Here is a 24,506-nt window from a genome sequence, read left to right as displayed (position 1 = left end):
CCGGCAGGATCATAAATCATTGTTAATGCAATCATATTCTCAGGTAGTCAGTGGTATTACATATTCAAGACAGCTGACTCATTATTGTATATGTCGTAAGCTCTTTTTTAAATGTTTTGTTCAATTAAAGCTGCCTTACACATCAGTGTAAATTTAACCGAAACCAAAATACGCATTGCCTAAGAATTGTTACAAATGTGACCTGTCAAAGAAAATAAATGAATCCCATACTTCCAACACACCTGTGAGTCATACATTCCATGACACCGTTCTTTTTAAGAACGTAGACTGTTCACGCGCAAGAATGTTGGGAGGGGTTGATACAGCAGGATACCTCTTCTCTGCCCATTGCTCATGAGCACTTATCGTAGAGAGAACAAAGAGATTTCCGGTGTTTGGATTATGACACAATGTATGGCAAGGTGTTATCCTTAGAAATGTAATTCTTGAAGTTAACCAACGTGACTTTTGTCGCTCCCTGTCAATAACAATCAGTCAGAGAAAAGAAAAACAGCGCACAGTCTCATAGTGTAGTATGTTAAAAATTATATTGATTGCATTCAGCAGGTGAGTATCGCACGTACATCAAAAAACTTATATACTGTATAAGCAACATGTTACCACACACTGCAGTTCGTCACCGGTCATCTGGTGGTACATCTGATGGCAGCTGGGGCATCGAATGGCATCCACTCCTCTAGGGTAGGACGATGGCTCCCAAGGGTCAACTCCGATTACAGGTCTATCCGGCTCCTCACACCGGACAATCCCTCTGTGGCTCCTTTGTGTGCGCCAGAGAGACGCCAACCGCACGAGGTGGAACTCCGTCATGAATGCCGATGACGTTAGAGGACCCGCATCACTCAAGTGATGCGACTTGAGTGATGTGGGTCCTCTGACGTCATCGGCATCACCATCGTCATTCACCGACGGAGTTCCACCTCGTGCGGTCGGCGTCTCTCTGGTGTACATAGAGGAGCCACGGAGTGATCGTCCGATGTAAGGAGCCGGACAGACCTGGATTTGGAGTTGACCCCTGGGAGCTGTTGTCCTTCCCTAGAGGAGTGGATGCCACCAGATGTACCACCAGATGACCGGTGATGAACTGCAGTGTGTGGTAACATGTCCCTAACATGTGTTGCTCATATATAACTTTTTTGATGTACGTGCGATACTCACCTGCTGAATGCAATCAATATAACTTTTAACATACTAGACTATGACTGTGAGCTGTTTTTCTTTTCTCTGTTTGCTAGTGTCTTAGTTTGCTGAGCCAATCTATACAAGCAGCAGCAGTGTCTTAATCAGACCAACACAGGTTTATTATTCACTCAGTTGTTCTAATATCACCTTTGTGATTTATACTTATATCACCAATAGACAGATTTATTAGTCTAATTATTGACACTATATAATATTTATCATGGTATTATATATATGCACAATTTTATTGTATGTTGATACTATTTGGTGCGCGGTATTTTTTTTCACCTTTTCCTTCAATAACAATCAGTGGCTACTAACCAAATGCTGCGGTGCACGTTCTGTAATTAACATACAGGTGGTGACGAACATTCTAAAAGTTCACAACATTCCAAAATCCATAAGCTGCTGCTGCCCCTAAATATAGACACTCTCATTTGGTTACATGAACCTCATCAAGCTTGGCACACTGTTTAACCATCCAGTGGCACCAGAATGCCAAAGACATTCTGGGGGGTTATTCATTAAGGGGTGAAAGTGCCGCACAGTTTCAATCCCAGCGGGCACTACTGCACAGTAACTCTTCTGTTTCAATACCATGGCAGAGCCGGAGTCGTGTTCGACCGTAGACAGGAGCAAATATGGCACAATGTTCAGTGAGCGTCACTGTAAAGGCTAAAGGTGCAGTCCTACTAGCAAAGTATATTTGAATTACAATAAAGGTGAAACTATTCAGACATGAAACACAGTTCCCTGTGTCAGCAATTGCCTAACTGCACAAAATGCAATACATGTATCACAGAAAGTACAATACATACTGGGGGATATTAAAGGAGACGTTCCCCCTTTGCCTCCCCTCGTTTTATGGATGGGAAGCAGGGGGTCCCTGGAGCTGAACCATGTTAATTTCTGCTCCGGAGACCCCCTGGTTCTCGAGATACTCAGTGAGAAACATAGCCCCGATAATTCTTTGTTATTTAAATCCCCACCATCATGTGTGGTTTCCTGATGGTCCGGGTAACGCAGGAGATTTAAATCTCCATTTTGATTCCCCTGTAGGGGATTGTACCGGCGCTACCATCAGTGGTAACTATCTCGGGAAACCATACATGTAAAGAAAAAAGCGGGGGGGGGGGGGAGGTAAATATCAAATAAGCAGGAGGGACTGCGGTTTAAGGTGGAACTATTTGCTCCATGTTGCGGTCAGAAATGTTTTGTATTCATTTGTGCCTGTGGCAAATGTATGAAACTTGTTTTCCGAGTTCCTTACATGTACATGTGACGCCAAGTTGGTGCTACTGCAGACCTAGTACATTTAGACACAATGAGGAATTCAAATGATACCATTTACAGTAGAGACGCAAACTGTGATACAACCCATTGTAATATCGCTCTAAGCACCTTGTCCCCTAATTGCCCATACAAGCTCCCCACAAAGTGAGCAAACCTGATGCACACAACCGTGACATACTGGCAATATAAACGCCATCATGAAATCGACAATCCTAGGTTGAACTTAACATAAGTGTACTCCTGCCACCTTTGATGAAGGGTTTTATTTAGGTAAGAAAAAATAAATCTAAATCAAAATTCGACAGGATTGGTGCTTCAACAGTTTTTTTTATGTTTCAGAATTTACAGACGCAATCTCCCATTGAACCCTGATTCCCACAAGAGATGGCTTTTTCTTTTCTGGTAATTAAATATCGTGCCACAATAACACAGTGATTTGCTATTGGCTCAAGAGACTCCCCTGGCACCACGAGTGGTGTTTGGGGAGTGGTTATAGGAGAAATTTGGGGGAGGCGTGAAACAGAGAATAAATATGAGATGCTGCACCTCTATACAGTTAGGTGGCATTAATCTCTCCTTTTAAGAGATCTGCACCCAAATGTCAGAAGCAAGAATAGGAAGCATCATACAGGTGTTGCTGGCTTCAATTGACACAACTGCTAATTTTTGCACCCTCTTTTGAAGCACCATTGTTCTACAATGTCCCCCAATGTTTATAAACTGTACAAGCTGCTAACTGCAGCAAAGTTGCGATTTGGGGGGGATTCCCTGCAAAGGAATAATGCTTTACACAGAGTTTACTGTTAAAAATCCTTTAAAATATTTCGTTTATATTAACCTGCACATTCCAATGAAAAAGAAGCAGCCTTACAAGTCCTGAGTGACAGCTCAATTATTTATAGCTTTGTAAAAACAACAAATAATGGGGCTTTATGTATTACGGAGAACGTGGAGCAATTCACGAGCAAAATATCTGCACCATATGTATCGGGGAAAAAATATCCAATTATTTATTTTACGTTAATTCAAGTGGTGCAATGATTTTGCCCTAAAAGTGCCCCACTTTTCCCTTGATACATCAACCCCATAGATTGCCATAGGTACAAGATCCAGTCACACAAATGTTGACATACAATTATAGATCTCTTCATCTTCCATTTAACTGCATGGGGTTAAAGGAACTTTTTCCAGGGAGAAAAAAATAATACACACAGGGAATTAGCCAGTATGAGTTAAAAAATAATCGCTTTTTTTTACTTGATGGTAATACAGAGCCTGGTATTGTTAAAAATCAGGGTAGATTAACAAAAACAAAATGTAAATACTGTACATATACACATACAATAAATAGTCCAATATTGGTGATCTATGTATCGAAGTCTCCTAGATGCAAAACTAGGGCCCGACTGGTGGGGGGAAAAAACAGATCAAAGAATAGTAATCTTATTGAAAACTATGCCATATTTTTCCTTTGATAAATGTTTTTTTTTTTGTTCCAGTTTTGCTCAGGGGGGTGGGGGGGTATAAATAGGCCCCACTTTCTCTTAAGTTTCACTGCTGAACAATAACACATCGGATTACCTTTTTAAATCTAACAAACAAAATATTGGTCTGTTTCCATTGAAACCCCTCACTGATCTGCTCAGTGACAGTAGAATCCCATGTTCACCTCCAACCTACCTAAAAACTGGAGCACGCTGCTGAAACTGCTGTAGATCCAGCTAAATAGAAACGACATATCCAGATCTTAACAGGTCTGAAAGAAAAGAAATCCGGTTTTGTGAGGCTTTTGAAGTTGATTCTCAGTTTAAATGTTCCAGACAGACAGTGATATAGTCAGGTCTAAACCAGAAAGGAAAAGAAAAGAAAAACAAGGCTTTTATTACCAGGGCAAAGAGCATTCTGAAGGGTGTATTAAGTATCGTCAGATATATTATCTCCCTGCAATGGGCTAATTCCAGGGAGGGTAAGGCCTCAGAAGGGCCTCCCAGTTATCACTCATCTAGTTAACATTTCCCTTGGAGAGGCCGTGTCATTCAGTACAAGCTCCTAGTGTAGTTTCACGCACCCTGCAATCTATTATATACATTTTAAAGCTGTGAGCAAACAACCTCAAGCACTCCTATGTAATGAAAAACTGCATGCCAACCGTGCAGAAGTAAAAACCTTAAAGCTGCAGACCAAGCAATATCCTACGTGGTTTTAAAAAAAAGAAATCAGTTCTGTACCATGAGAAAATCCCCCTTTTTTTTTAACAACTCTGAATGACATTTTTAATGTATTATAATGTAACAAGCATTTTTGTTTCTATAGCAACCATTTACAAAGTCACAGTGACTGCATTTAGTGAACCCCCGTGCCGAATCTTCGCCGATCGATCACAGGAGAACGGATCGATCAGCAACTTAGCTAATTACTTATCATTGTGTGGATTGTATTAATACACATATTAATGGGGGGGGGGAGAATAAAAAAAAAGCGGCAGCCTGGCCTGTTACTTTAATGTCATAAAAAAGAACCCTAAAGAACGTGTGACTGCGCTCTCTCTCTCCCTCTCCCCCTCTCTCTCAGGGCCCCTATATGGAGGGTTTTCACCGGTTCTTTGGGGTTCTTTCTTTAGATTATCAATCTGTATTTAACCCTCTAGTTCCAGCAGGGCACATAACTCTTACAGTATGTAGAGACGAGCGCTGTATATGCGCGATATGCTTCAGTGATTGGAGGGTGGTGCGTTCTACTTATGGTTTTTGACGAAAACGCCTGACACACACTTTTCACTCACGGTAAGGTTTTTCCCCCCCATAAAGTAGCAGAAATGTACACATTGGCGCGGACTTACTAAGCAGTGCTATACCATAGCGGTATCGCACATTTGATCGCGGCTGTTTCGCCATGAACAAGTCTCTGCCGGCGCTCCGCCACAAAGGGGCTCTTTGCTGCCGGACGCTGAGACACTCAGACACCGGCCATTTTTCCAATAAGGTAAGTTCATTTAAGGGTCTTTACATTCCATTCACTTCAATGGGTTGTAAGGTTTCTTATGGCATAGCACCACTTAGTAAAAAAGGGACCTTAGTATTTATACTTCCTTATTATTAAAACCCATTTGTTGCCATAGTAGACAATACAAAGCTAAACCCTTCCAAGCATAGTATGTTTTCACGAGATTAACCCTCTTCCGCATTGCAGAACACTCTCTCTGCAAAAGATTTAGCGGTAAATTCAAGTGACCGTTCGGACCAATTCAGGACGAAAATCGGCATAAATTTGGGGATTTCCAGATGAAAATGGCCAAAATCGGATTATATAGAATTCCCCTCTTTGGCCAATATTTCCTAAGCAGCGCTGGAAGACAGACACGTGAATGGGCCGCGACAAGTCTTCTGGTGCAGGAAGGTGTCCTTGCAAAACTTTGTAAATATGGACTTTAATGTAAATCGTTGCCATCTGTGATAAATCAGTTTAATTTTGTATTTTTATTGTGCACGGGATCTATTTACTTAAATCTGGCTGCAAAAGTGGGGTAATACGGGGGGCAAAAAAACCCACCAAATCTGGTGCAATTTATTTGCACTGGTGTTGCTCCAGTTTGGCAGCTGGAACCGAGATGATTTTAAGACACATACTTTGTCATGTTTCCCATGATAACATACAGTGCTGTTACAAGTAAGTGAATGTAGTCGGCTACCAAAAACCTATCCTACTGTTCGCTAGTATGTTTTAGAATTTGAAATATGGTTTAAAGATCTTCACACATTTGGATCTGAAAACCTGATTAAAGAAAAGTAGCAACAACCATGGGATATACACAATATACATTTTGTAATTAGACCGAAATGAAAGCTAATGCGCTACAGTCACTCGGGACAGACGGGAATAAGTGCATTTATGTGGGTTTCAGGAAAGATGTCAGCTGGTTAAATTGTCAGGTTGTTTACAGATCAGTGCTGTTTAATGTTTTACACTGGGCTAATACACTTTGCATTTTACTGAACATAGACACATACAGGCAGTCCTCGGTTATCCGACACAATGCGTTAATCAAAATGGCGTTGTAAAGCGAAACGTTGTAAAGCGAAACACATTTTCCCATAGGAACACTGTTTAAATGAAAGGTTCCATTCCTGAAGGCATTTTTAACACTAAAATACACAAAATATTTTATGCAGGCAATAAGATATGCAGCACACACATAAATTATATAGTGTATATACTGTATTATATATATATAATATAACATAATAAATAATATATTATATAGTATAATATTATATATATACGCTCTTACGACGCTTTGCAACGTCGTTTATGTGAATGTGTATATATATACACATGTACACAACGTTGCAAAGCGTCGTAAGAGCGTTGGATAAGCCATTTTGGCGTTGTAAAAATGAATATAGGTATGCATTGCATAGCGTTGGATAAGCCATTCGTTGTAAAGCGAAGCGTTGTAAAACGAGGACTACCTGTATTTGTAAGTTCAGTGCTCTCCGTTGTTGATGTACATTTCATAACAAATTGCTATGTGGGAATAAAACGCAGCTTTCATTTTGTACAATGCCAGAAGTCTGGGAGCACCTGAGTGCCACCAGAGTTACCGCTATCAGAGCCATGTGATTGGTTCTGTAGCGGTCACATGGTCGCCGTCATTACTCAAACCCAAGTGGCACACGCTGCACCTCCATTTAAATTGTGTTTACCAGTGCAATGCTATAATATTGTGCAGAACAACTTCTCTCCCAATTGCTCCAAAGATTACTCCGTCAAACCGCTCACTGACGCTCACAGGACAAATTTGATGCAAAACAATTTGATAAATTGATGCAATTTTATTTGATATATAGACACCTCTGAGAGGGAAGCAGAGGGGGGGAGGGGAAGAGAGTTGAGTGGGAATCCAAAATGGTCCCTTTAAATATGTCTGACTATGAAACAAACCTATTCCGTGCAGATCACGGTCAGTAATGGATCGCAATATGGATCTCATACTTAAAAATGAGAGGTAACTCTCAATGTATTATTTCCTGGTAAAACATTTTATAAATAAAATAAATAAATAATAATTTACTCTAGCACAATATCTCATAAAGGCCACTGCTGTGCCGGTTTCATAACGTACACACTATGCCCATAGGGCACAAGTGTATGCTATTTCTTATGTCGAAAATATGTGAGATTGACTCCAAATTAGTGTGATTCACGAAAAATGAGTGAAGTGACATGCCTCAAATATATATATAGATATATATCTATATCTATATATATATCATGTGTGATTGTACATTTAAATGCCTTCACTTGTCCGATACATTCATTAGTGGTGTATCACAAATGCAGAAAGGTAAAAAGGTATGCATAGCACATCGTACTGGTAACCAGAGAAATGCGTGTGAAGCACATTTCAAAGCAAAGGTCAAGAACGTTCAAACATCTGACTGTACACGTCAGCAGTTTCACTTGTTGCAAAACCTCGGCCTGAAAATGCCTCTAGAAGTCTGTCAAAGAAGCAGAAACACAGTGACGCCGCAGGAGGTGTCGGTTTACAATGGAGGAGAGCAAACCCTTGCATGTGACGTGAGTCACATGATGAACCAACGTGTTTGTACTCTGCACTGAGTCATCACTGACAGGAATAATACCTACTACAAATTCCGTCAATGTGGGGGGTGGATTTCTGGTAATGAAACTCTGTTACATTTATGTATTTATGAATACCCAAATATACATTAAAGCAGCAGTTCAAGCAATATCCTACATGTGTGTTTTGTTTTATTTTTTTGTATTTTTTTAATATATATAAATAAGTTCTGTACTATGAGAAAATATTTGTAGCATTTTAAAAAATATATTTAAAAGGCATTTCCAAAGTGACAGCCCCCTTCCCCTTCTGATAGACTCTGGCTCTTGAGCCCCGCCCTCTCTCTAGCAGTGCTCCAATTGTGATTAGTAACTGCCCAGTCAATCATATTCAGGCACTACATTGCCCAGAATGCTGTGCAAGAACTGAAATAAATAACCCGGAACAAGCGATCGATTAAAGGAGAACGGATCGATCTGCAACTTAGCTAATCACTTGTCAGTGTGCAGATTGTATTGATGCACATATTGAATGGGAAAAAATATGTATATATTTTTAAAACGGCAGCTTGAACAGCAGCTTTAACCCAGAGGTGTCCAACTCCAGTCCTGAAGGGCCACCAACAAGTCAGGTTTTCAGGATATCCGTGCTTCAGCTCAAGTGGCTCAGTCATTATAACTAAGCCACCTGTGCTGAAGCAGGGATATCCTGAAAACCTGACCTGTTTTGTGGCCCTTCAGGACTGGATTGGCCACAACCGCATTAATCCATTTGCTGCCATTATGACTAGCACATCACGAGTCCCAGCACACGGCGCCCTTATTATGTACCTGGTAAGTCATGCACTTATTGTATGTTTTCTAGGGGAAGATTGCGTTCCATCTGAGCAGTGAGCAGGATCGGAAAATGAACTGGAGGCCCTTCCACGTCTTTTGAAGTCAGTGGGTGGGGGGGGGGGGGTATTTGTATCATGTGATTGCAACCAAAGAGATAACATGGTCGAGAGCCTTGTCCAAAGGCATGCAGGTGCTGCCGGCAGCATTAAGGTTAAGATTTATATCTCAGCTTCCCATGTGCCCTGGGATGCAATACAGAGGCAGAGATGGCAATACACATGGTCAGCAGTTAATGTGGAGCAGAAATTACTTTTTTTAAATATATATATATATATATATATATAATTGAAAGTTGGTAAATAACAGGCAGTGTCACTGTGTGAGTGAAAATAACAAAAATGTGCTACTTCATAGCCCACAGTGCGATCATATCTCCATCACTGTAAAGCAGCCTGAAGGAGCCAGGAATGGGAGGATGGGAGAGTCCGTTAAACAATAATCCTTCTCCAAACCCCTGATAGCAAGCTTTTTTGTATACCTGCCTACATCCAGGTCCAGGTCCAGGACCCGTGGTACTCCCCGTGGTACTCCCTCCTCTCTGGATTCCATGGTTGATTAGAAATTATTTTTATTTTTGCAGGTTTCTGTGATAAAAAGCATCACCCTTTACAGCGGTCCTTGTGATGTGCCTGACACGCCAGCGGCCCTTGTGATGTGACTGACACGCCAGCGGCCCTTGTGATGTGCCTGACACGCCAGCGGCCCTTGTGATGTGACTGACACGCCAGCGGCCCTTGTGATGTGCCTGACACACCAGCGGCCCTTGTGATGTGCCTGACACGCCAGCGGCCCTTGTGATGTGCCTGACACACCCGCGGTCCTTGTGATGTGCCTGACACACCCGCGGCCCTTGTGATGTGCCTGACACACCCGCGGTCCTTGTGATGTGCCTGACACACCCGCGGCCCTTGTGATGTGCCTGACACACCCGCGGCCTGACACACCCGCGGCCCTTGTGATGTGCCTGACACACCCGCGGCCCTTGTGATGTGCCTGACACGCCAGCGGTCCTTGTGATGTGCCTGACACACCCGCGGCCTGACACACCCGCGGCCCTTGTGATGTGCCTGACACACCCGCGGCCCTTGTGATGTGCCTGACACACCCGCGGCCCTTGTGATGTGACTGACACGCCAGCGGCCCTTGTGATGTGCCTGACACACCTGCGGCCCTTGTGATGTGCCTGACACGCCAGCGGTCCTTGTGATGTGCCTGACACACCCGCGGCCCTTGTGATGTGCCTGACACACCCGCGGCCCTTGTGATGTGCCTGACACACCCGCGGCCCTTGTGATGTGCCTGACACACCCGCGGCCCTTGTGATGTGCCTGACACACCCGCGGCCCTTGTGATGTGACTGACACGCCAGCGGTCCTTGTGATGTGCCTGACACACCCGTGACCCTTGTGATGTGCCTGCTACACCAGCGGCCCTTGTGATGTGCCTGCTACCCCCGCGGCCCTTGTGATGTGCCTGGCACGCCAGCGGCCCTTGTGACATGCCTGGCATGCGAGCGACCCTTGTTGTGAGCCTGACACACCAGCGGCCCTTGTGACATGCCTGACACACCAGCGGCCCTTGTGACATGCCTCACACACCAGCGGCCCTTGTGACATGCCTGACACACCAGCGGCCCTTGTGACATGCCTGACACACCAGCGGCCCTTGTGACATGCCTGACACACCAGCGGCCCTTGTGACATGCCTGACACACCAGCGGCCCTTGTGACATGCCTGACACACCAGCGGCCCTTGTGACATGCCTGACACACCAGCGGCCCTTGTGACATGCCTCACACACCAGCGGCCCTTGTGACATGCCTGACACACCAGCGGCCCTTGTGACATGCCTCACACACCAGCGGCCCTTGTGACATGCCTGACACACCAGCGACCCTTGTTGTGTGCCTGGCACGCCAGCGGCCCTTGTGACATGACTGGCACGCCAGCGGCCCTAATGATGTATGGATGGAGTGGCCAGCCAATTGAAACAGCCCGAACCAACTCTGTTTCCGCCATCAGGAGCCTGGTCTTGCCACGTGGTGGCTCCTGACTTGAATGGGAGGTTTCAGCAGATAACAGCCCAAACGGGCGCTTCAGAGAACATTCAATTACGCTCTCACTGCTCATATCTTCTGAATGGAGCATCACATTTTCAAACAAAAAAAAGATGCCTCTCAAAGTAATGGGAGATATTTTAAAGTAAATATAAAAATATATGCAAGGAAAACCTGCGATCAGCACGGACAGCTTCTTTAAGCCCTTTTTAAATGCACTATATTCATCATTTGTCTCTTTGCAACAATGTGTTCAAGTACTTTGCACCGATTTGGCTCAATGTGCATCATTTTGAGATTAGGAACTTTTAATAAAAGGAGTTAGGGTGGAGTTACATGACTCGCATATACTGACCAACCCTCCCATGTATCATTTTATCTGTATTGTATCTAAAGCCCTCTCCCGCCTTAAACCTTTTACACTGACTGCCCCACACCTCTGGAATGCCCTTCGACTCGATACCCAACTAGCACCCTCTCTATCCACCTTTAAGACCCACCTTAAGACACACTTGCTTAAAGAAGCATATGAGTAGCACTGTAGATATTACTAGACACATAATACATAAAGCTTGGCCCCCCACAGAAGCACTTACCAAAATACCCTCCTAATGGCTCTGTACGTTCCTCCTACATACCAATTAGATTGTAAGCTCCTCGGTGCAGGGACTCCTCTTCCTAAATGTTACGTTTGTCTGAAGCACTTATTCCCATGACCTGTTATTTATATAATATTATTTGTTATTTATATGATTACCACGTGTATTACTACTGTGAAGCGCTATGTACATTAATGGCGCTATACAAATAAATACATACAATACAATTTTACTGCCGTCTCCCTGAAAATCATCTCCTTATGCTCACGCAAGTCAATGAGAGATACACAAATCTCCTGCATTTTTATCCCAAATCGCCCTGAAGGAAGCTTTCAAATGTCGGCCAGTATGGGCGCCTATATTCTAGTGGAATTGATCCCATACTGCATCTTTCAGCGTCACTATTTCATTTCTTGCTAGTGTAAAAATGATCCACCACACTAATAAATTCTCTTCCTTGCAATCTTCATCAGGTATAAAAAAACAAAAATGATCTCTCACATTTAACACTAATGCAAGCTGAAGATGCAATGTCTCACTACATCTACGTTTATTTCTGTAGTGATACTGTGCATCACCCCCTTTGTTTCTATACTGTATAGTGTAATATGAAAGCGCAGCCAAACTGGTGACCTGTGGACCTATTCTAGCACCTAGAATGGTGGTTAAAGCTACTGCATTTCTGTATGGCTCACCTGGGACAGGTTTATAGTATATTGGAAACAGAATAGGGGGATGCAATAATAAAATGTAATACATGATTGATTATGTAAAAGGAAACATCATTGAGGTAATTTTAAGATGCCTTTTATATCTACAGTTATTCTTAATTTATTTGCACACATGCAAACTGGGAATGTCTGGGGGGAACATGTGATATGCTTTACCAACGTGTCAAAACAGGAAGGATGGATATGTATGTACCTTTAACTATAACTGGACGCCATTTTGTTTCATTGCAGCTAATATTGTCACTCATGTTGCATCAATATCTGAAGGTTCTGTGCATACACTTTGTCGCTTACGTCAGTGAGCAATTTGGTGAGTGTTATTATGGGAGTAACGAGGGGGAAACGTGCAATACTGTAGTGATGTGAATAAATGTTTGTGTGTATAACTGTCTCAGTTTATCTGTGTCAATTTAATCTGCCATGTCTTAAATCATGTTGACCTCTGTTCGCAAGAGATGCAAGAAATCAGCATAGACAGAACCAAGGAGCAAATTGCATCATCTTAATACACATCATCATTATCAGGTTTCTGTGGCCGTTCCATAGTCTGAATGAGCACTCCTAGTAGCAATACTGATCAACACTTTGGTTCATAGAAATGTGACATCTTCGCACAAATGTTCTTTCTAATGTGGGTATTAAAACTGGGAGAATTATCTGGTCTCTCATAGTACAAAGCAAGTATATATTACTCATAACATTTGTATGATGCAACTGAATATTATATTCTTAATGAGTCTGTCAACAAAGGTGGAAAGGAAGGTAAACATCTTAAAGGGAACTTTTATTTAAACTAGCTAGTAAGCCTTCTTTTAATTGCAACAGGTCCTTCATTAATGACAAAGGTTTCATTATCTTCTATATAATTACATTACAAGGACATTGAACTTTGATAAATAGTCACCCCATTGGGAACATGGATTGTGAAATAAAACCAGCAATGTGTACAGATCAATTAAGAAAAAAGAAAAATTATATATATATATATATATATATATATATATATATATATATATATATATACTCTTGCTGCCCTATTTAGAACTATTGCTCCCCAAACTTTGCCAAAGATGGCTGCTTCAGCGCTGTCAGAGTCAATTGGTAATAGCGACTAATATTGCCGCTGCTATTCATTGGCTCACAAATTAGAAAGTTGTTCAGAGGCCATCTTCACAAAAAAATATTGCGTGGCGCACAGCAGCAGAGAGACAGGTCTTTGTGAATGAACAATTGAGTGACGGACAGTTCCTGAGTCTCCAAGAATTACACACCAAATTGAAGGTACCTCACCTAGATACATTCAAATTTCTCCAAATTCGACACTTCCTACAAAAAATGTCCCCAACGTTAAAATTTCCCCCTCCCACGAAATTTGAGAAACTGTGCCGAGAAGGAGCACATCAAAAAGGTCTAATAACGCAAATATATGCTGTCATGGAGAATCCGGCAAACCCAACCGCACACGACTATATGCTCAAGTGGGCAGCGGAATTGAACATAGTTATAGACCGGGAGGACTGGGAAGACATATGGGACGCAGCCTCAGGAACATCCATATGTACCACGGTGAAGGAGAATGTCTACAAAATAATGTATTACTGGTATCTTACCCCAGTGAGACTAAAGCAAATCTACCCTCTGGCATCGGATCTATGTTGGAGAGGCTGTGGACTTAGAGGGGACAAGCCCATATCTGGTGGCTATGTCCAGAGATCCAAAAATACTTGCTTATATTACAAGATTTGATAAAAGAGATCACAGGTCTCACAATCCCTATGGATCCACTGACCTTCATTCTGGGCAGACCGATAGAGGAGATCGATCGCCCCCGGTATGGAAATTAATCTCATTTATTTTGACAGCAGCAAGGTGCTCGGTGGCATACTCCTGGAAGAAGACAGCGCCCCCCACAAAACAGCAGGTGAAAAATAGACTTAACGAAGTAATGAGGATGGAAAAACTTACGGCTTTGCTAAAACGATCAACCGAAGGGTTTTATAAAATTTGGGAACCCTGGATAATCCAATAGAACGATCCAGAATAGAATCCCTTGAATCATAAAAATGACAGTTGAGTTGTAGAGGAGACTAGAAGAGGAGCGGCCAGACGAGGGGAGATGGACCCTCCCCCTTCTCCCCCCACTCTCCCCCCTCTTTCTCCATACTTTTTCTCTCTTTCTCTGCACCTCACGGACCATAAAGTGGCCCTGAGTGTGCCCCCCCCCCTAATCGAACAAGGAAAACCTACATGTATTAGGCCAGAAATTTAAAGTAACCCAATGTATGTAAAAATAACTATGCCTAATAAAAAACGTTTGTAAAAAAAAAAAAAAAAGAAACGGTGGAGGGTGCAACACTACTACGCGTTTCGTGCGTGACCGGTCACACACGAAACGCGTAGGAGCTTTGCACCCTTCACCGTTTTTTTTAATGCAGCTTTAATAAAGTCATTTTTCATTCACAAAGACCTGTCTCTCTGCTGCTGTGCGCCACGCAATATTTTTTTGGATTATCTCTGGACCTTGGACACGGCTGCACGCCTGAGGAAACCAAAGGGGATCTACCTTTATTTGCTTATGGGCCATCCCAATGAGGAGGGGAAAGATACACTGGCGACACACTTTATTCGAGCTCGGCTAGTCCCACGAATTCGGGTATACCCGGGTGTATTGAGGTTTGTGACTGTTTTCTGCCCGAGTGCATTGGGTTATTTTCCAGGCAGGGATTGAAGCATTTTATTCCCGCTGGCTGCAATACTGCACAGTATATATATATATATACTGCATTACAATTCATGAATTTATGCCATCTGGTAGACACGCGAAGCATTGCAGCCTATTAAATCCTAATCATTATCATTTAACAGATCAGCCGCCCGTCAGCCAGGCATGAACCCAGGCTGGGAAGGCAAACGCAACGGGGCTTGTCAGAGGTGAGGAGCGGCGCATTCCAGGTATCTGCCAGGTACATACTGGGTATTTGCTCGAATAAAGTGTGTCGGTGCAGTATTATGACACTACTCCCCACCTTCAGGGAATTATTGAGCCTGTTATAGGTATAAGACTGTTTATTGGATTACTAATTATGGATCAGAATCCCCATGTATGGTCACCTCTTTGATCAATTGAATATCATCACAGGACCAGGCACTTGAGCCCCAACCCAACACCTATACGTCATCTTAACAAAAGGCAAATACTCTAATTTTTGTGTTTATTTTCCCAGGAGCAATTTTCAGAGCAGGAAATTAAGTTCTGAATAAACATTCATTATTTAGTATCTTGCTACTGTGGAAATGCACCTGCAATATTGTCAAAATATTAACCGGTGTATTTGAAATGACAGAGAATACTTTGATCGTTATTATGCTATTATGGAGATAGACGGCCAGCATCTGAAGACACCTTCCCTGCAATGGGCCACACGGTGTCTTCCCGCAACAGAAGGTGTCTTATGAAAAAGTACAGCTTAGTAAATATGGAGAAATGCAGATTTGTTGTAGGCAGAGATACCTTTTATCAGCACCAACATCACAGTTGTTCATAGACTAACTTTCAAACCCTCCTAGGTTTCTTCTTCAAGTGTTCACTAGAGCAGAAAACTAAGACATGAAGGCAACTTCTAAAATATAAACGTGTTTGTCCTCCGTCAGTAGAATTACATTGAAGTTTTGTTTGGTCAAAATGAGCCAATACACATATTAATTTTAATATTAATTACAAGAACTTGGTTTCTTGTCAAATGTGTGAGCGATCCATGTATACTTTTGAATATTGGTTAGATTACAGAAACTGATTTTACTTGCAGAACAACATTCACATGGGGAAGCAATAGCTAATAAGAGCTAATAAAAACCCGCAGTGGGGAAATTAATACATGCATTGTTCAACTTGTAAATAAATGTCATCTTGCAACAGGCAAAATCGTGGATTTGACCTTGCTGCAGATAAACACCTGGGGAATGAATGAATGATGTAATCTTGCACCCGGGTAATAAATGAACAAATAATAACCGAAGCCCTGGGGTGGGGATAGGTCACATGGGCTGTCCCAGCCAATGAGGTGCGCGCAGCCATTTTGCGAGAACTCGATGTCCTCCGTGGGGCAGTGGAAGCATGACCTGTCGTCACGGAGCCAGCAGAGAGGACGGATGTGTACAGGAAGAAAGTAAACCCCTGGACTAGGCCAGAACTTTGCCCTTAGGCCCCGGTTAGGCCCCATTCACCCCTGAGTTGAGTGTTGCAGGGAAAGCCCTAGAGTGTTGCAGGGAAAGACCCTCCCAATAGCGCTGACACCCTTCATCACTGCGCTGCTGGACGGATGACCATGCGGCGACCTGCGGTCTTCGGACGAGACCGCACGGGACCACCACATGTAAGGCGTGAGGGGAGTTTTGCAGACCCCACATCGTGGGACAACAGATGCAGCTCTGCTAACAAAGGATCCCCCTAATTCCCTGGTCAAAGCCAGGAAGGTACCACCGTGCACCACCACACTTCGGGGAGGGTAGTGCTACCTTCACACACTTTGGGTGGGATTTGTTCTGCGGACATCAGGGTTCCAGGCCATCATTGTTGTTACAGTATACTGTATATTGTGTATACTGTGTACTGTATTATTTGCCATACTGTGTGACCACACTAAAGACGAGTTATATAATATCTGCTGTGATATTGTTTATTGCTGAGCTCACTCCAATTCAAGACCAAAAGCAGGACTCATATACAGATGAGCTATATTGTTAAGACACTCATTATTCAGCACAATTAATTTCTTTTTGCTCCCTTGACAAAGTCCCTGCCGGGACGAAACACGCGCTGGGAATTTTAGTATGATGTCAGACGTCATGGAGGGTGGAGATAGTGGCAGATTTCCCATTAGGCACGAGCCTAAGGCTGCCCCCATATGACTTTGCTGCGCTCTCTGGCCATCGGACCTAATGGGAATGCACTTACAAGTGTCCTGCCGCCTCTTTGCTGCCGCCCTCTATCCCCTTTAGAACTCCAGCGTCAAATGACGCGGCGCACGTGCCAACGTGATATCTAATGGCATCTCGTTGCCATTGCAACGTGACAGTGTGACGTCGTGTTAACATGGCGTCACCATGTGCCGTCACGTTGATGACGTCGGCGGCGTCATTTGACGCTGTTTGAACGCGAGCTACTTGTGGATATCAGCCGCACACCGCCGGCACTGGGGTCGTCGTGGACTCTATCTACTATCTACGGTCCCATATCATCCGAGATGGCTAACCCTTCGTGCACCGATACTGGCCCAGTTCGTTGCTCCGATTTCGTAACATCACTTCTGCAGAGATTAATCTCTCAAATGCAAAGTCTTATTCTCCCCTTGTGAGTGCAAGTCCTGGTGACTGTCTCTTTTAACCCCTATTAAATTGTCTAACAGAGTTACGCTATGGAGCTTGCGCTTCTTGTTCACCTTGTTCTTTAGGTATTTCTGTGATTTGGCTACATCACTCTGAAGCTGCAGTTTGCTCCATAAAGATTAACTATTGCAGGGGTGCGCAAACTTTTCTCCCTGCGCCCCCCTGCATGCTGTCCCTCCCTGCTCACCCCCCCCCCTCTTACCTTAGCTCCGGCGTCAAATGACGCCACTGGATCATGTGACGTCACCTTTGCCATGATAACATGATCCCACGCGTCATTTTCCCCCACATTAATTCACATTATAAGCTATATATAATAATGATAAGCATTTGTACAAAAGATACAGTTAAAATAATAATAATATATGTACTTTGTGGAACGTCATCCCCCACCCAATGGAATGTTAATGAGCCAAGAGGACACAAAGAACTTTTTGTTCACAGCTGCATTGAAAATCATACACACCAATGTACATCTGCGTTGCCCCAAAGGCGGACAGCCGTTTGCTGATGTTAAAGTGATGTTAAAGCTGCTCTATTTCAATCTGAAACTCACAAACCCTTTATCCCCTGTACCCAATTTTACAACTCTATCTGTCCATGAAATGTCTGTGAATTGACTGTTTAACCCTGTTCTTTTAATTTAACCATGTATCTGTCATCATAACTCTGTGCCCAGGACATACTTGAAAACGAGTGGTAACTCTCCTCTTCTCTTTTTTTCTCTCTCTCTCTCTCTCTCTCTCTCTCTCTCTCTCTCTCTCTCTCTCTCTCTCTCTCTCTCATCTAACATGGAAGGGGCTGAACAAAGTATGTGTTCTTTCTGAAACCTTTTTTTAAGGAGTTATAGTGTAAATAGCAAACACCTTTTACAGATTGATTCTGAGCGCCCTCACCCTTGTTGAACAGGTTTAGTTTGTCTTGAAGTATAAATACAAAGACAAAACCCCACTAGATCACCCCCTCTACAGAGAGCACTGGTCCTCAATATGTTTAAACAGTGCCCTCCATAAGCACAAGCAAAGGCTTTGCCTTTGGGACCCCATACTATTTTTGCTGCACAATGCAAGATGAGCATAGTTTGAACCTCCCCCCCCCCATAATAAAAATGTTTAAAAAAAACAACACCCCTCTTAAATTGATATAAATAATATAGTAATAATATAAATAATATAGTAATATATTAATGGGGTACTCTATTTGTCACTGTCTGTCACTCTTTCTGACCACTCAATGCTTTCCTATGTCTTTGCCACTTTCTGCATGTCTCAGTGTGTCTGTCCCTCCTGTCACCCTGAGCCCCCCAGGTTAGCAGACACGGTCGCAGAGCCTTTCATTTCTGGGTCACAGACATGGAAGGGGCCATTCCTGACACTGGAGCTGTCACACACACGTGTTGTGGAGCCACCAGATCCCTGTGTGTGGATGTGATTCCTGATCCCATGGAACATCATCAGAGGCACAAGCAGCTTTTACCGACACATTTTAAATAGTGAAAGCTTGTCTTCTAGCAAAGGAAAACAGGAAGCTTGGTGCCCTTAATAAAACAGATGGTTGCCTTTCATAAGAGAGATCTGGTTTGTAAATTAAAAATGTCCTGTAATGCTACTCAAAGCCACCTTCTACCATCATACTTCAACCAGTGATCACAGGTTTCTGAGCGCAGAGCCTCGGAGGGGATCCCAAATCCCATACAATCCCAAGATCGCTATTTGTGTGGATGTGACTCCAAACCCCATATAAAAATCACTAGATCCATTGGTATGGCTACTATTCCACATCACCTATAATTACCTTGCATGGGGATCCCACCAGATCACTCAGTGTGTTCACTACATGAAGCCCCGGCAATTAACAAGTGCATCAGTCTGTGACCACCCCCGTTTCCCCGGTCTGTGTGGGTCTGCTGACAGCAACAGAAGCAATAAATACCAATATTAACCTTCCAACGCCAGGAAGAGGTTATGGATCCCGTCCTGTGATCAGCCGCTGCTCTAATTCAGACAACCCTGCAAGGATCCCGGGGATCCAGTAGTCTCCTCCCCTCCAGCAGCCTCTGTACGGTCACAGCTGATCGCAGCTTCCGCTGTCACTCACCGAGCTGCAGGAACAGCCTGTGCATGTCCACAGCTGCACCTGTCACCGGGGCAGGAGAGTCTGGGCATGTGGGAATAACCCACGGATTAGTGGCAAACCCCACTCATTTGAAGTGAAACTCCCTCATTGTTTTGTCCGTGTTCCCATGTACACCGTAGTGAAGTTTCACTGCTGGATGGGTGCTGGCACTTTGCCAACCCTAGCTATCAGGGAGGCTACCTAAAAATGATTTAAGAAATTATAATTGTTATACTTTTACCCTGATGATAATTCCCTTCTCCCAATGACAATCAAAAATAAAGGGAACCACATACAAGTCTTTATGGATAGACTTGTCGTTTTCTTGTCCTAGGGCAGCCATCCCTTATAATCAATTACTCATTGTGTGGGGATCTATTTACATTATTATATAATCACTGTATGCTTTGGTTATTTGTTTCTTATCACTTTTATTGCAATAATTAGTTTCACTAGTGTATTACAATTTTATAGATTGAGCGCTAAATATATGTCTTAGTTTAATATATTTTATATCACCCAGTAGTATAATTGCAGCAATGGTAATCCAACGTCTCGACTTCAAATCCCCCCTTGCAATACTCTTGGTCTCCCTTTATTACAAATAAATACAGATATTGCCTTTTGGAGATCGTTCAGAAGGTTGCTTGGAACCTTTATTGGTAGGGTTTGGAATAATTGAGGTAGCATATTCATTTCTAATAATGTTATTCTTCCAAATCTCAAAATATTATGATCATCCCATTGTATTAAGTACCGCTAGTCTCTTTTTCAGAAGGGCAATTAGCTTTGTAATTCTGGTGGTACTCGTAGTAATATAAACACAGAGGTATTGAAGATTTGATTTTTCACACGTGAGATTAAAATGAAGTTCTATTGGTTTAAAGGTTCTGTGTTATTTCTCTGAAATTTGAATAACTGACCAATCCATGTGCATCAAGTTCTTGGTAAAGACTTGGCAAGGAAAGTAATGTATTAGTCAATGTAATAGCAATGTCATCTGCAATTAGACACTATAAACTCACATATCTGGGTTGTTTATGATTCTATTTGCCAGGGGTTAAATGGCAAGTGTAAAGATAAGGGGAGAGAGTGGGCAACCCTGTCTTGTACCATTACTTATTCTAAACAGCTCTGGCTACTCCCCGCTTACTACTACTGTTGCGCTGGCGGGAACTATATAATGCTTTCACCCCTAAAAATAAATAGAATTTTCTCCCAATTTAAATCTTTCAATGGTGTTATAGAGGAATGGCCAGAGAATGCAGTCAAATGCTTTGTTAACATCAAGGGCAGGCACCAACAGGGGGACTTTCCCCTTGATTTAATACCCCTAATAGTCTTCTAGGGTTATCTGAAGCCTGTCAGCCTGGAAAAATCCTACCTGATCCAGGTGAACAATTTTGATTATACAGTTATCAAACCTTGTTGCTAACACTTCATGCCTGTGTCTGTGACATGGCAGAACCCCTGTCTAAAAGGGCTTCAATAGAAAGCCTGTATTGGTCTGAGGAATCCAGCATGGAGATTGTTAATTGCAGCTACAGACAATTAACCAGTCTCCACCAGGCTCTTGAGCACAGAAGGACTGTACTGCCAGCAAGATATTAAAAAAACAGACACTCTACATCCAGGGTGGCCCCCAATGGACACAACCCAGAGACTGACAAAAAGAGCCCCCTGCTTTCGACTTTGGGGTCATAGGTTGGGAAGAGGCCTATCCTCCCCGCCCTGCAGATAGGGACATGGAAAATTAATTTTCCCTTTCAAATGATAGGATGTTTGTTTACTTGTGTGCTTCCTTAAACTGTATTTCTTAAAGATGCTGGCTCAATAAAAGCCATGGTCTATTTTCCCCCTATAAATCTCCCTGGTTGTACCTCTGCACATGTCTCAGTGTCCAATAGGGATATGGGGCTGTAGTTTGAGCACAATGTATGAACTATTCTTAGAGATTACAGCTCTGTTAGGCTAAGGCCCCGCTGCCTCAGACCACGCGCCCGCACTGCAGACAGGCGGCGCGTGGAGAGGCACTCGACGCTATCTGCGGTTTGTAGGGAGCGGGAGCTGGAGCGGGGGGCGTGACCAAAACGGGTCGGTGGGCGCGGCAATGACGTCAGGGGGCAGGGCCATCACTGAGTGTCGGGGGGTTCCCTCCCCCGCCTCCCCGCTCCCCGATGCCTCCCTGAGAGAGTCTGTTGGAGGGAGCAGGGGGGCTCCCTTGGTGCTGCAGCTGCAGCTGCTTTCCCCGCTCCCCGAAGCCTCCTCTCCTCATTGCCAGGGGTTCCCTCCCCCTCGTGCATCTGCAGACACAGAGGAGAGAGTCTGTGGGAGGGAGCAGGGGGGCTCCCTTGGTGCTGGATGGTGCTGCAGCTGCTTTCCCCGCTTCCCGAAGCCCTCCCCCCCTCCTCTCCGAAGCCCTCCTCTCCGAAGCCCTCCCCTCCTCCTCTCCGAAGCCCTCCCCTCCTCTCCCCATTGGCTCACAGCCACACCACATGACGCGTCGCCGCTTGGATTACAATTCTCTTGCATTCCCTGGCGGCTGACGCGTCACAGCGTGTAGTGAGCCGTGCAGCGAGGGGGGACTGGGACCTGCTCGGGAGGATACCATCAGATGGTAAGTAGCGCGCAAGCGGCCGCGCGCGCTGCCGGATGCAGCGGGACCAAAGCCTTAACCTGCATCATAGTTTTAGGGAATGCTGTTTCAGTACAGATATCACTGAACAGTTGTCAGACTTTTTTGCAATAATATAATTTTAATCACCTAATAAAAATGTGAACTAATTTTAGGATGGCCATATTTGTCCTGGCAAAAACCGGGACAAATGCTGCCCATGCGCAGACTCAAGCGTCAACTGCGCATTCGCGATGACCGCTTGCTAGCCGCACATGCACGATGAACGCTTGGTGACCGCCCATGCGCGATCGGCACTTGCCAACCGCTTGTGCACACGCGTGATCGGAGCTTGCCGGTCACGCATGTGCACACGCGGTGCCAATCGCAGAAAAACCGGGACAGAGGGCAAAAAAGTCAGGACCCGGGACAAATGGTTAAAAACCGGGACGTCTGGTCACCCTACCTATTTGGGCCTGATGTTTACTTGTATACTTAAGATCCTTGATTACTAATCAGAACCATCTAAGCTAATCTCTTTATTCAATTGTTGCCTATCACCTTTGGGCAGTAAAGGTAAGTGTATCACCTTTGGGCAGTAAAGGTAAGTTACATTGCGGCTGGAATGTCTTGTTGTTTACTGGGGGGTGTTTTAACTTCTGGATTAGGACTTATAATATAATTTTGAATAGTGTGTGGCAAACGCTTGGCATATCTGCTTTGGGTCATACTGAACAGCAGTCAAGCCTGTCCTAATAGAGTAGACCTTTGACCAGCCCCCTGCTTACGCAGCCTACACATCACATCATGTTGGCCTTGTTACTTTTCTCATAGATTTGTTGTGCCTATCTTTTTATTATTATTTTTTTTTTTTACATTTATTTATTCAGATCTCAGAGATATTTGGATACAACAGAAAGAATGTTACATCTGATACAAAAACAACAACATGCCCTGGTAACATTTGCTTTTACATAGTTTAGTTTATATTATTCAATAAATACTTGTCTGTTGTAATTTCTTATTTGTTGCCCTTATTTGGAAGGTTTTTCATTTGTTTTTATAAAGAGCATATTAATCTCACCCGTTGTTTTTATAATTTTACTTAAAATATTTGGATTGTTTCTCTTTTTTAGCTTCGCAGGCTGGGTTTCTCTCTGCTTTATGTTTTTTGGTATGATATCAGGAAATGGAGAGGAGCGCACGATCCAACAGGAGCAAAGAGAGGATCCAATGCAAAAAAAGTATAAACTTTATTCTGTCATAACCTAAAATCCAACGCGTTTCGAACGCTGGTGCGTTCTTTATCCTTGATAACGCGTTGGATTTTAGGTTATGACAGAATAAAGTTTATACTTTTTTTTGCATTGGGTCCTCTCTTTGCTCCTGTTGGATCGTGCGCTCCTCTCCATTTCCTGTATCTGCTATCACTGGAAGCTGCACATCCTGCCAGCCCCTAACCAAGGACTTGTGAGTACTTCATTGCTATAGGGTTGTTTCCAATGAGACTGATCGTGGGCTGGTCACACCCACCCATTACCTGTCTTCAGGAGGCTTTTTACCCAATATTACTAACTGTTATTCTCACCTATGTTATTAATTCTGGATCATTCCTTGGGCTTTAGCATTGGCTATTAATGGTTATTATACCTAGCATTTGAGCGCTTCTTCATCTCTATCTACTTTGTATCCTCTTTGTGTTTGCCTTATGGGCTTCCCATATCAGCAGTGATAGTGCCTTTAGTCTCAGAGTACAGATTTATTTCAACTGAGATGGCTTTATGGACTTCAGGGCTTAATAGTGTCGACGCATTGAGCCTCCACTGTCTAGTGTTACTATTTTGATCAAAAATAGAGTGCAAATTAAGTATGACCGGAGTGTGATCTGACCAAGCAATAAGTCCTATCAGGTGGTGCACTAGACTAGAATCAATAATAATGTAGTACATTTGGGTTTAGCTTTTATGTGGGTGAGAGAAGTGTGAAACGCGTAGGGTTTGGTTCTGAGATGGTGTTCTTTCTGGAGGACTTC

The 24,506-nt window shown here is 43.5% G+C and overlaps 1 protein-coding gene across 6 annotated transcripts in view; it reads right to left on the bottom strand.

The window, feature by feature from the left end:
* SAR1B (secretion associated Ras related GTPase 1B) overlaps positions 1–19,809 on the bottom strand; it is a 55,070-nt gene extending 35,261 nt beyond the window's left edge. Inside the window, exons 1-2 of one of the 6 annotated variants that reach the window (XM_075601149.1) lie at positions 19,688–19,809; positions 4,177–4,252 (exon numbers count right to left, since the gene is read on the bottom strand). In XM_075601149.1, the coding sequence (XP_075457264.1) occupies positions 4,177–4,234 (58 nt within the window). In that variant the 5' untranslated portion in view covers positions 4,235–4,252; positions 19,688–19,809. The other 5 variants (XM_075601151.1, XM_075601147.1, XM_075601150.1 and 2 more) reach the window with 5 other exon arrangements.
* Between the last annotated feature and the right edge of the window lie 4,697 nt (positions 19,810–24,506).

Source organism: Ascaphus truei, chromosome 5, assembly GCF_040206685.1.
Source record: "Ascaphus truei isolate aAscTru1 chromosome 5, aAscTru1.hap1, whole genome shotgun sequence".
NCBI lineage: Eukaryota > Metazoa > Chordata > Amphibia > Anura > Ascaphidae > Ascaphus > Ascaphus truei.
Note: the sequence above shows the minus strand (reverse complement) of the source record. Positions and strands in the feature narration are given on the sequence as shown.